This window comes from Engystomops pustulosus, chromosome 6 (assembly GCF_040894005.1).
Source record: "Engystomops pustulosus chromosome 6, aEngPut4.maternal, whole genome shotgun sequence".
Classification (NCBI taxonomy): Eukaryota; Metazoa; Chordata; class Amphibia; order Anura; family Leptodactylidae; genus Engystomops; species Engystomops pustulosus.
The window spans coordinates 173,414,061-173,427,457 of NC_092416.1; the positions used below are offsets into that span (position 1 = coordinate 173,414,061).

At 47.5% G+C, this 13,397-nt stretch overlaps 1 protein-coding gene across 9 annotated transcripts in view; it reads left to right on the forward strand.

The window, feature by feature from the left end:
- The first annotated feature begins 11,315 nt into the window (after positions 1-11,315).
- The window catches only part of BAIAP2 (BAR/IMD domain containing adaptor protein 2), an 87,220-nt gene continuing 85,138 nt past the window's right edge, over positions 11,316-13,397 (forward strand). For 3 of the 9 annotated variants that reach the window (XR_011847852.1, XM_072112492.1, XM_072112494.1), the window contains exon 1: positions 11,320-11,507. Coding sequence is in view for 8 of the 9 variants with exons in the window: in XM_072112492.1 (XP_071968593.1) it covers positions 11,439-11,507 (69 nt within the window). In the remaining variant the exon portion in view is untranslated. Of the gene's footprint in view, positions 11,508-13,397 lie in introns of all 9 variants that reach the window. The other 6 variants (XM_072112488.1, XM_072112489.1, XM_072112491.1 and 3 more) reach the window with 4 other exon arrangements.

A 13,397-nucleotide genomic window follows, 5' to 3' on the forward strand; every position in this document is an offset into this window, starting at 1 on the left:
TTCTGCGGGAAGCTGTTGTTTTGTGCAATCGCTTTCCTTACGAGTGAAGTATCTGCCTTATTTCCCCGTCAGCGCTATTTCTTCTGGTGCAGCGACAGCTCGAGAACTAGGAAGCACCATGGCAACCGTAGGATTTAGGGAACAACGGGAGATTCTAAGACCCTTATTATTTCATGTAAAATTCAGTTTCTTGCCTGCATCCAGTGCGCTATTCCAGCACATTACATAGATGGCCACATCTCCAGGGCATTGGCCGGCAGATAATAATTCGGATACTATTAGAGGACCTGAGCTCTGGGTCACACTAATGTAGGGCCGCGTGTTATTCCCCCGCACGCCTGGGATGCCCTCAGGGTAGCGAATCTTGATATTCGCAAATAATGTGTTCTCTCCACAGGTGAGGCTGTCATCTCCCCCCCATTTACTGCTAAGGTGACAATTATATAGCGAGGCCAATAGCTCTTCTAGATCCAGTCTTTATGAATAATTATATGGAGACGCTACGGGAACACCCGATGCCTCTTCCGGATTACGACCAGCTGCGTGTGAGGCAGGATCTGCAGTGTGCTTAGCAATATCCCATATGTCTGTAAATAATTAAAGGGGTTTTCCCAAATTCCCTTGTGGGAAGCGAGACATTTGGGAACCAGTCACATGAGATTTTGTGGTTATGGGTGACCTTTCATGGTGACTTCTCGTCGTGATTCAGCGACATTCACAGTTTTCTGGTTTTTGAGAAACATGCACCTTATTCAAAGGGAAACAAATCACATAAAAAATTATTTGGTAATAATAATAACAATAATAATAATAATTCCTTATTTATATAGTGCACACAGATTATGCAGCACTGCACAGAGCTGGCCAGATCAGCCCCTGTCCCCAATGAGGCTCACAATCTAATCATCCTACCAGTATGTTTTGGAGTGTGGGAGGAAACCGGAGGACCCGGAGGAAACCGACACAAACACAGAAAGGACATACAAACTCTTTGCAGATGTTGACCTGGATGGACCTTGAACCCAGGACCCCAGCTCTGCAAGGCTGTAGTGCTACCCACTGGTCTTCTTTTGATAAAATTTGTGGAGTAGACTTTTTATTAAAATGCATTGAATATTTAGGTGCACCATGCGCATGACCTTGATGGCGGTTCACAAGAAGCATACACCATAATTCCCATCGTTCTACAGAAATATCCACTTTGGGAAAGAGGGTCAAAAGTTGAGGCCATTCCCCGGGATAAATACAGTCACCGGGTTAGGCATTCCCTGGGTTAAGTACAAGATAGGTTTCCTGGGTTTGTACTTAAGTTGAATTTGTAGGTAAGTCGGAACAGTATATTTTATAATTATAAAATTATATATAATTATATAGATCCAGACAAAATTATTTTTTGTCCCAGTGACAATTGGATTTTCTACATTTTTTGCAGTAATGGGACCAAGGATTATGAATAAAGCTTCATTACAGACACTTTACAGCTGATCATTGCAGCCTGGGACTATAGTAACATCCAGAGACTTCACCAGAGGTCACAGTGGGCAGAGGGGTCCATCTGCAACTAGGGGTTCGTCTGTAAGTCGGGTGTCCGCCTGTACTCCTTTTTTGTTTGTAACTATACCCCATTGTTGTCCCCAAATTTATAATCCCACCCATTATGCCACCAAAACCTATAGTCCCTAGTATGCTCCCTATTGTGGTCCCCAAACTAATTCTCCCTCCCCATTGTGGCTCATCTTTCCCTCGTACTGTGCCCTCCCCTTTTGTGGCCCCTAATATTGTATAACTCTCCCATTGTGGCCCTTCAAGCCACACTTAACTTATACCAATCAAGCCCACCCTATTGTGACCCCCAAAGTTCCTTCCCTTATTGAGACCTATCTCCATATCATGGACCCCATCATCATTGTGGCCCCCTGGATCTATTCAGTGGCTTTCTGAATGGTGGAGCCACCATTGTATTCCACTCTATCTGCATCCTTCGGACGTACCTCCGGTGCCCAGGACAGTAAGACAAATCCCAAAATTCAAGATTATCCCACTGGAAACACATTTACGTTTCCCTGAACCGAGTATGCATGTGCATGGGGGAAAATTGGGCCACCCTCAACCAGCAGCTATGGCGGAGGTGGGGCGAGAGGTGGACATTACTATACCTCCATTGATACTCTTGGGTATGATCAGGTCCTCCATAAGAGCACCACCCTTCCTAAGGACAAAGGACATGTGGGTCCTGTAGATTCACATGAGATCTATACTCATCTGTTTCTTTGTCCCCTTGAGGTATATGGCAGCCGCAGAGGTGTCTTTGTGTGGCACCCTGAGGTATATAGCAGTGGCAGAGGTGTCTTTGTGTGGCACCGTTAGGTATATAGCAGTGGCAGAGGTGTCTTTGTGTGGCACCCTGAGGTATATAGCAGTGGCAGAGGTGTCTTTGTGTGGCACCCTGAGGTATATAGCAGTGGCAGAGGTGTCTTTGTGTGGCACCCTGAGGTATATAGCAGTGGCAGAGGTGTCTTTGTGTGGCACCCTGAGGTATATAGCAGTGGCAGAGGTGTCTTTGTGTGGGACCCTGAGGTATATAGCAGTGGCAGAGGTGTCTTTGTGTGGGACACTGAGGTATATAGCAGTGGCAGAGGTGTCTTTGTGCCGCACCCTGAGGTATATAGCAGTGGCAGAGGTGTCTTTGTGCCGCACAGCTGAGGTATATAGCAGTGGCAGAGGTGTCTTTGTGTCACACCCTGAGGTATATGGCAGTGGCAGAGGTGTCTTTGTGTGGCACCCTGAGGTATATAGCAGTGGCAGAGGTGTCTTTGTGTGGCACCCTGAGGTATATAGCAGTGGCAGAGGTGTCTTTGTGTGGCACCCTGAGGTATATAGCAGTGGCAGAGGTGTCTTTGTGTGGCACTCTGAGGTATATAGCAGTGGCAGAGGTGTCTTTGTGCCGCACACCTGAGATATATAGCAGTGGCAGAGGTGTCTTTGTGTGGCACCCTGAGGTATATAGCAGTGGCAGAGGTGTCTTTGTGTGGCACCCTGAGGTATAAGGCAGTGGCAGAGGTGTCTTTGTGTGGGACCCTGAGGTATATAGCAGTGGCAGAGGTGTCTTTAGGCCGCACACCTGAGATATATAGCAGTGGCAGAGGTGTCTTTGTGTGGCACCCTGAGGTATATAGCAGTGGCAGAGGTGTCTTTGTGCTGCACCCTGAGGTATATAGCAGTGGCAGAGGTGTCTTTGTGCCGCACAGCTGAGGTATATAGCAGTGGCAGAGGTGTCTTTGTGTGGCACCCTGAGGTATATAGCAGTGGCAGAGGTGTCTTTGTATCGCACCCTGAGGTATATAGCAGTGGCAGAGGTGTCTTTGTGCCGCACAGCTGAGGTATATAGCAGTGGCAGAGGTGTCTATGTGCCGCACCCTGAGGTATATAGCAGTGGCAGAGGTGTCTTTGTGTGGCACCCTGAGGTATATAGCAGTGGCAGAGGTGTTTTTGTGTGGCACCGTTAGGTATATAGCAGTGGCAGAGGTGTCTTTGTGTGGCACCCTGAGGTATATAGCAGTGGCAGAGGTGTCTTTGTGTGGGACCCTGAGGTATATAGCAGTGGCAGAGGTGTCTTTGTGTGGGACACTGAGGTATATAGCAGTGGCAGAGGTGTCTTTGTGCCGCACCCTGAGGTATATAGCAGTGGCAGAGGTGTCTTTGTGCCGCACAGCTGAGGTATATAGCAGGGGCAGAGGTATCTTTGTGTCACACCCTGAGGTATATTGCAGTGGCAGAGGTGTCTTTGTGTGGCACCCTGAGGTATATAGCAGTGGCAGAGGTGTCTTTGTGTGGCACCCTGAGGTATATAGCAGTGGCAGAGGTGTCTTTGTGTGGCACCCTGAGGTATATAGCAGTGGAAGAGGTGTCTTTGTGCCGCACACCTGAGGTATATAGCAGTGGCAGAGGTGTCTTTGTGTGGCACCCTGAGGTATATAGCAGTGGCAGAGGTGTCTTTGTGTGGCACCCTGAGGTATATAGCAGTGGCAGAGGTGTATTTGTGCCGCACCCTGAGGTATATAGCAGTGGCAGAGGTGTCTTTGTGCCGCACCCTGAGGTATATAGCAGTGGCAGAGGTGTCTTTGTGTGGCACCCTGAGGTATATAGCAGTGGCAGAGGTGTCTTTGTGTCGCACCCTGAGGTATATAGCAGTGGCAGAGGTGTCTTTGTGTGGGACCCTGAGGTATATAGCAGTGGTAGAGGTGTCTTTGTGCCGCACCCTGAGGTATATAGCAGTGGCAGAGGTGTCTTTGTGTGGCACCCTGAGGTATATAGCAGTGGCAGAGGTGTCTTTGTGCCGCACCCTGAGGTATATAGCAGTGGCAGAGGTGTCTTTGTGCCGCACCCTGAGGTATATAGCAGTGGCAGAGGTGTCTTTGTGCTGCACCCTGAGGTATATAGCAGTGGCAGAGGTGTCTTTGTGTGGCACCCTGAGGTATATAGCAGTGGCAGAGGTGTCTTTGTGTGGCACCCTGAGGTATATAGCAGTGGCAGAGGTGTCTTTAGGCCGCACACCTGAGATATATAGCAGTGGCAGAGGTGTCTTTGTGTGGCACCCTGAGGTATATAGCAGTGGCAGAGGTGTCTTTGTGTCGCACCCTGAGCTATATAGCAGTGGCAGAGGTGTCTTTGTGTGGCACCCTGAGGTATATAGCAGTGGCAGAGGTGTCTTTGTGTGGCACCCTGAGGTATATAGCAGTGGTAGAGGTGTCTTTGTGTGGCACCCTGAGGTATATAGCAGTGGCAGAGGTGTCTTTGTACCGCACACCTGAGGTATATAGCAGTGTCAGAGGTGTCTTTGTGTGGCACCCTGAGGTATATAGCAGTGGTAGAGGTGTCTTTGTGTGGCACCCTGAGGTATATGGCAGTGGCAAAGGTGTCTTTGTGTCACACCCTGAGGTATATAGCAGTGTCAGAGGTGTCTTTGGGCCGCACACCTGAGGTATATAGCAGGGGCAGAGGTGTCTTTGTGTGGGACACTGAGGTATATAGCAGTGGCAGAGGTGTCTTTGTGCCGCACCCTGAGGTATATAGCAGTGGCAGAGGTGTCTTTGTGCCGCACAGCTGAGGTATATAGCAGGGGCAGAGGTATCTTTGTGTGGCACCCTGAGGTATATAGCAGTGGCAGAGGTGTCTTTGTGCCGCACAGCTGAGGTATATAGCAGTGGCAGAGGTGTCTTTGTGTGGCACCCTGAGGTATATAGCAGTGGCAGAGGTGTCTTTGTGTGGCACCCTGAGGTATATAGCAGTGGCAGAGGTGTCTTTGTGCCGCACAGCTGAGGTATATAGCAGTGGCAGAGGTGTCTTTGTGTGGCACCCTGAGGTATATAGCAGTGGCAGAGGTGTGTTTGTGTGGCACCCTGAGGTAAATAGCAGTGGCAGAGGTGTCTTTGTGCCGCACCCTGAGGTATATAGCAGTGGCAGAGGTGTCTTTGTGCCGCACCCTGAGGTATATAGCAGTGGCAGAGGTGTCTTCGTGTGGCACCCTGAGGTATATAGCAGTGGTAGAGGTGTCTTTGTGCCGCACCCTGAGGTATATAGCAGTGGCAGAGGTGTCTTTGTGCCGCACACCTGAGGTATATAGCAGTGGCAGAGGTGTCTTTGTGTCGCACCCTGAGGTATATAGCAGTGGCAGAGGTGTCTTTGTGCCGCACCCTGAGGTATATAGCAGTGGCAGAGGTGTCTTTGTGCCGCACACCTGAGGTATATAGCAGTGGCAGAGGTGTCTTTGTGTCGCACCCTGAGGTATATAGCAGTGGCAGAGGTGTCTTTGTGTGGGACCGTGAGGTATATAGCAGTGGCAGAGGTGTCTTTGTGGCACACCTGAGGTATATAGCAGTGGCAGAGGTGTCTTTGTGTGGCACCCTGAGGTATATAGCAGTGGCAGAGGTGTCTTTGTGTGGCACCCTGAGGTATATAGCAGTGGCAGAGGTGTCTTTGTGCCGCACAGCTGAGGTATATAGCAGTGGCAGAAGTGTCTTTGTGGCACACCTGAGGTATATAGCAGTGGCAGAGGTGTCTTTGTGTGGCACCCTGAGGTATATAGCAGTGGCAGAGGTGTCTTTGTGTGGCACCCTGAGGTATATAGCAGTGGCAGAGGTGTCTTTGGGCCGCACACCTGAGGTTAGTCATCTGACTTCCATCATTCAGTCCTAGTTAAACATTTCTCTCCATGTTTTTCACTGTTTACACTGCAGAATCCCAGCGCAGCTCACGGAGATGATGACAGATCCGATACATGAATGTGGGTGGAATTGATCAATGCTAATATCTTCTAAGCACCAGCAATCGGAATAATTTGGTCTTGCCTGGAAGAAACTGCTCAACACGTAACATTACAGAGGAAAGAGGATCTAGGCCCTGTGTGAGGAGCCCATGCCCGACATCGCTGGCACCCAGATAACAGGGCATTGGGTTTCCTGGCAAAGTCACATTGCATTGGCAAATGTACAGTATCCCAAATATTCCAACCAAACCAGAGGAGCCCATCTGCAGGTTAGTGCAGAGAAGGGTTATTACAGGATAGGAGTAGTAGTGCTTTGCTGTGCGCATATATACAGGATAGGAGTAGTAGTGTTGTGCTGTGCTCATATATACAGGATAGGAGTAGTAGTGCTGTGTCCATACATACAGGATAGGAGTAGTAGTACTGTGCTGTCCCATATATACAGGATAGGAGTAGTAGTACTGTGCTGTGCCCATATATACAGTGATTGGAGTAGTAGTGCTGTGTCCATACATACAGGATAGGAGTAGTAGTACTGTGCTGTGCCTCATATTTACAGGAGAGGAGTAGTAGTACTGTGTTGTGCTCATATATACAGGATAGGAGTAGTAGTACTGTGTTGTGCTCATATATACAGGATAGGAGTAGTAGTACTGTGCTGTGCCCATATACACAGGATAGGAGTAGTAGTGCTGTGCCCATATATACAGGATAGGAGTAGTAGTACTGTGCTGTGCCCATATATACAGTGATAGAAGTAGTAGTGCTGTGTCCATACATACAGGATTGGAGTAGTAGTACTGTGCTGTGCCCATATATACAGGATAGGAGGAGTAGTACTGTACTGTGCCCATATATACAGGATAGGAGTAGTAGTACTGTGCTGAGCCCATATACACAGGATAGGAGTAGTAGTACTGTGCTGTGCCCATATATACAGGATAAGAGTAGTAGTACTTTGCAGTGCCTCATATTTACAGGAGAGGAGTAGTAGTACTGTGCTGTCCATACATAAAGGATAGGAGTAGTAGTACTGTGCTGTGCCCATATATACAGGATAGGAGTAGTAGTGCTGTGCTGTGCCCATCTATACAGGATAGGGGTAGTAGTACTTTGCTGTACCTATATATACAGGATAGGAGTAGTAGTACTGTGCTGTACCCATATATACAGGATAGGAGTAGTAGTACTGTGCTTTGCCCATATATACAGGATAGGAGTAGTAGTACTGTGCTGTGCTCATATATACAGGATAGGAGTAGTAGTACTGTGCTGTGCCCATATATACAGGATAGGAGTAGTAATACTGTGCTGTGCTCATATATACAGGATAGGAGTAGTAGTACTGTGCTGTGCTCATATATACAGGATAGGAGTAGTAGTACTGTGCTGTGCTCATATATGCAGGATAGGAGTAGTAATACTGTGCTGTGCTCATATATACAGAATAGGAGTAGTAGTACTGTGCTGTGCCCATATATACAGGATAGGAGTAGTAGTACCGTGCTGTGCCCATATATACAGGATAGGAGTAGTAATACTGTGCTGTGCTCATATATACAGGATAGGAGTAGTAGTACTGTGCTGTGCCCATATATACAGGATAGGAGTAGTAGTACTGTGCTCTGCCCATATATACAGGATAGGAGTAGTAGTACTGTGCTGTGCCCATATATACAGGATAGAAGTAGTAGTACTGTGCTTTGCCGATATATACAGGATAGGAGTAGTAGTACTGTGCTTTGCCCATATATACAGGATAGGAGTAGTAGTACTGTGCAGTGCTCATATATACAGGATAGGAGTAGTAGTACTGTGCTGTGCTCATATATACAGGATAGGATCAGTAGTACTGTGCTGTGCTCATATATACAGGATAGGATCAGTAGTACTGTGCTGTGCACATATATACAGGATAGGAGTAGTAGTACTGTGCTGTGTCCCATATATACAGGATAGGAGTAGTAGTACTGTGCTGTGTCCCATATATACAGGATAGGAGTACTAATACTGTGCTGTACCCATATATACAGGATAGGAGTAGTAGTACTGTGCATTGCTTATATATACAGGATAGGAGTAGTAGTACTGTGCTTTGCCCATATATACAGGATAGGAGTAGTAGTACTGTGCAGTGCTCATATATACAGGATAGGAGTAGTAGTACTGTGCTGTGCTCATATATACAGGATAGGATCAGTAGTACTGTGCTGTGCTCATATATACAGGATAGGATCAGTAGTACTGTGCTGTGCACATATATACAGGATAGGAGTAGTAGTACTGTGCTGTGTCCCATATATACAGGATAGGAGTAGTAGTACTGTGCTGTGTCCCATATATACAGAATAGGAGTAGTAGTACTGTGCTGTGCCCCATATATACAGGGTAGGAGTAGTAGTACTGTGCTGTGTCCCATACATACAGGATAGGAGTAGTAGTACTGTGCTGTGTCCCATATATACAGGATAGGAGTCGTAGTACTGTAGATAGGAGGATCTACTTAACATTTTGTGCTGCAGCTCAGATCTTTGGGCAATCAGTGTAGACGACTGCTCGTGCCGTTATTAAATGTTCTCTGACAAATGGACTGGGCAATGTGTTGCCTTCAGCGACAGCATCGCTCTGGACTGCTATACGGCCCATCAGAACATGGGAATACGTCACATCGGACCATAATTGGGTTGAAGTGAACAAACATATTTTTTCACCAAATGTCTGAAACTCAGAATTCGGAGAAGCCCATATGTGACTGGCTTCAATATTAATGATACAGATAGCCAGCCCAGGCTTCTGTCCAAGCTCCACTGCCACGCTGCCCGTGTCGTACGTGTACAATGTGCCGTCATATATACAAGCTGCCACTACTGGCTCCAGTGTGACTTTGTGGGGAGACCTGAACTTTTTTGTTGTTTGAAATTGTCATAGTGTAGGTGAAAGTTTCCATCATTCTCTAAGTGGTGTCCAGGGCTATAGCTGAAGGTCAGGGGACTTCCAGTTTTTAAAGATAGGAATCCCCTCCACCACCCCAATAAAAATCACTGTGTGTTGAAAAGTTTTGTAACTTTCAATTAGATTTAGCATTTTAGATCATCAGCCCTTTCAAGATCTTTGCATGTTGTACTTGGAAAGCTATATGCACAGTTCTGATCAGCAGTGGTCACAGAGGGGTCCTCCCTGCAGTCACAAGGCAGTGGATGGGATGGCTGTCGGAATGATTCCGTTGTGGAGTAGGAATTTAGGAATACCTCCGCCTTGATCCATTGATCAGAAGGTTAGAAATAGGAGCCAGGTTGGCTCTGCTGCTTGGGCAGCAGCCTATGTGCTCAGATTTTGACACACAGATGTCTCAAGAGTGAAATCTAGAGCCCAGGACAAAGCCTGAATTTATATATGTCCTCAGTCTGGACAGTTGTGGATAGTTACAATAAAAATTAGATGAGACCCAGGGGTAAATCACAGATTTAAAGGTGATGTAAGCTTAAAGGTGCTGAATTTAGCGATGACCGATCTTGAGGGGCATTTCATAGTTGAATGAGGGAGAGAGGGAGATTGTATGTATGTATATGCTATGTGTATATGCAGTATGTGTATATATACTGGGGGGGACTTACTAATTGTGGCACAAGCACGTCTGTCGGCATCAGAGATCAGTCCCTGTAAAGCACAGCCCGATGTATTAAAGTGGCGCACGGCTGTTAGTGATTACTGGGTAGACGGAATTAATCAGTCGTGTGCCAGAAAAATGCCGACAGTAATGAAGTGTGTGCCAAAATCTTTCATGGACTGTGCCTTAATTTTGCTCTCAGACCAATTATTTCCTGGTCTATCGTGCTTTTTTAAGGGTAAAGGGTCCCCATGAAGAAGTCTGCTATGGGGACCAGCTTCTCCTAGTTACGCCACTGTTATTGACCCCTGCCAATCGTTGGGCTACATTCACACGGCCGCTGTATATATGTCCCCGATAGGCCGCAATGGGCGCACACGTGCGGCACCGTACCTTTCCGTACCTAGGGAAAAGATACGACATATCCTATCTTTCCCAGTATTGCGGCGGCTTGCGCCATGTATCGCTATGGAGAGGGGTGCTGCTCGTCCCCTCCTCTTCTCCCGGGCGCCGATGTGTGCCCGCCGTGCTATGGTACGGCAGGCACATGTGTGTGTGATTGTAGCCTTACATTTACTCTCTCTTTCCGCGTCCAACACCTCAACCCCAAGACTTTTGGACCTGTTTTAGGGTTTAGGGATCGTCCGACGGCCGGCCCCCTCATTTGTGTCTAGTGAAAACAGATCGAGTGCTCCAAAAACCCCAGTTAAATGCGCCGCAAAACGGAAAAATTTGGGAAACCCGACGGAAATGCGTTCCGCGGACCCTTAGTAAATGTGCCCCGATAAGTTTATGGTTCATTGTTGCTTTCACCAAATCATAAAAGGCGATTTGGGACACAAATCCTCTGCTCCATAAGGACCTTCTGTGTAGAGTGTATGTTCACACCTGAAGATTGAAGGTTTGTGGAGTCAGGTGTCGATTGTAAAACTGAAAAAACAGGAGACACGTCAACCTATTCCTGGTTTTGGTGTCAAAAACTCCATAAAAAAAACCTCATGCCTCCCTGCAGGTGTGAATACACCCCAGTAGGGGAGTTTAGTTTACGTGGGGTATTGTTCTTTTCTGGCTTCATGTCTGAGGTGATTTTATGAGGTGAGACCAACTTGTGACTGGAACATAACACCCTCAGGGGTTGTGTCACCCATCTTTCCCAAACTCCTGAGAGGAAGTGCCATCATGCACTTTGAACTTCTTTATCTACCTACACGCACATATTTTCCCATCAGGAGTGTGGTAAAGCTGGGTGACCATTTCCAATGTATATGGTGCGGTTTTATTATTATGTGCATGCTGTGATTTGGACATTGCTGTGACTGGCCGCCGCCTCGCTTTGCGTCTGGACACAGCGGCTGTTGCTAAGAAACGTCGAAACCGAACCCTTCATAAGAGGCGGAAAGCTGGGGGCGGGGCGTGGGCGTGACCATGGGGTGGCTCTTGTAGACACAGACACGCCTCCTGGTATATAAGCGCCTACACAAGTGACAGCGCAGAGGATAACGCTGTTCCCGCTGCCGCCGACGGTACCGGGATTGTTCCTATCACTTAGAGCGGTTCCCTCGGTGTATGGCACTGACAGGAGCCAGGATGTCCCGCTCGGAGGAGGTGCACCGGCTCACCGAGAATGTCTACAAGGTGAGGAGCGGCGGGGCACCGGGAAATGGTGGGGAACCTGTATGGATTTGATTACATGGTCATTACATAGGACCCCCCAGGCTGGAGGACCCCTCTAATTATCCCTCATAGCTGGGTGAGCTTGTAACTTTTTGTTTCACCCCAATGGGAGTAAGTGGAAACCTTAAAAGTGTCATTTATGCAAATTATTTGTATCCTATAAGAAAGTTCCTCGGGGGCGGGGCTATGAAGTCATGTGACTATATAGACCTGCCCCTGAGGGTTCCTACAGAGAATTGTAAGGTAGGCAGCAATCCACAGGTTCTCCAGAACCGCCTGGAAGCTGTTGGACCAGTGCACCACAGAATAGAGACCCTTATGGACCTATAGTATAATTGGTACTTAATTACTATTAATTATTATATTGTCACCTAAACTATCTGGAATGTTCCCTTTAATAGTAACGGGGAGGAGGGGGTTCCCTGGCATGGAGTGTATGTGTGCCCCCTAAATGGTGCTGTCCGGGGTTCTGGTGCTGAATGTAAACAATGGTGATAATGGTGGTGGTAGTTCTGCGCCCACTATAGTCAGGTGCTAACCGTTAACCCCTTCGAGTCATCTAGATATTATACACATCCGTAATCTTGGAAATATGGCTGTTTTGGTGTTTGCGACACTACTACTTGAGGCACACTGTGATTGTAGTTATGCAACCGTTGGAGAGCCACGGGCTCTAATGGCATGCTGGGAGTTGTAGTGTAACTGCTGGAAATAGGATGCTAAGGCATGCTGGGTGTTGTAGTTATGCAATAGATGGAGAGCAGCAGGTTGTCATGGCATACTGGGAGATGTAGTATTTAAGCACTGGAACGCCGTAGGCTCTTGGAGCATGCTGGGAGTAGTAGTAATGCAACTAGGTCGTTTGGGCATGTTTCAGTGGTAGTTTTGCAGCCTTTCAAGGTTGTAGCATGCTGGGAGTTGTAGTTTTGCAACCAGTGCAGACAAGCCAGCTGTTAGGCCATGCTGGGAGTTGTCATTCTGCAACAAGTGTACAGGAGTGAGCTATTTAGGCATGCTGGGGGTTGTAGTATCGTTACCAATGGAGAGCTACAGTCTGTAAGGGCATTCTGGGCATTGTAGTATCGTTACCAATGGAGAGCTACAGTCTGTAAGGGCGTGCTGGGGGTTGTAGTATCATTACCAATAGAGAGCTACAGTCTGTAAGGGCATGCTGGGGGTTGTAGTATCGTTACCAATAGAGAGCTACAGTCTGTAAAGGCATGCTGGGGGTTGTAGTATCGTTACCAATGGAGAGCTACAGTCTGTAAAGGCATGCTGGGGGTTGTAGTATCGTTACCAATAGAGAGTTAGACTGTAAGGGCATGCTGGGGGTTGTAGTATCGTTACCAATGCAGAGCTACAGTCTGTAAGGGCATGCTGGGAGTTGTAGTATTGTTACTAATAGATATTTACAGTCTGTAAGGGCATGCTGGGGGTTGTAGTTCTGCAGGTATAGTTACAGCTGATACCTGTGGATGTCTTCGGATTCTGCACCTCTCCCTCCCTCTCATCCAATCCTTTTTATTGTGCAACAAATTTACATATTAAATAATCCGGAATATTTGAATGTTTAATTTGAGCAGTGAATTGTCATCTTCTCCATCGCTGATCTCTTCCTCATAAAGGACAGATATTTCTTATTGTTTTGTCTCCTGTGATTGTTGACGATGCGCAGTCTTATGGGTGGGCATTGGGCGCCGGTGCGGTGCGGTCTGATGCCGGCGGTTTCGTTAGTAATCTGCACAAGTGGAAAATTAATTTAGTTTCAATTATACAGTGAGCCCTTGTCACGGGAGGTGATGGCGAGATCTGCGCCTAATTACAGGGGCGCTCTGGGAGACGGAGGAGGAG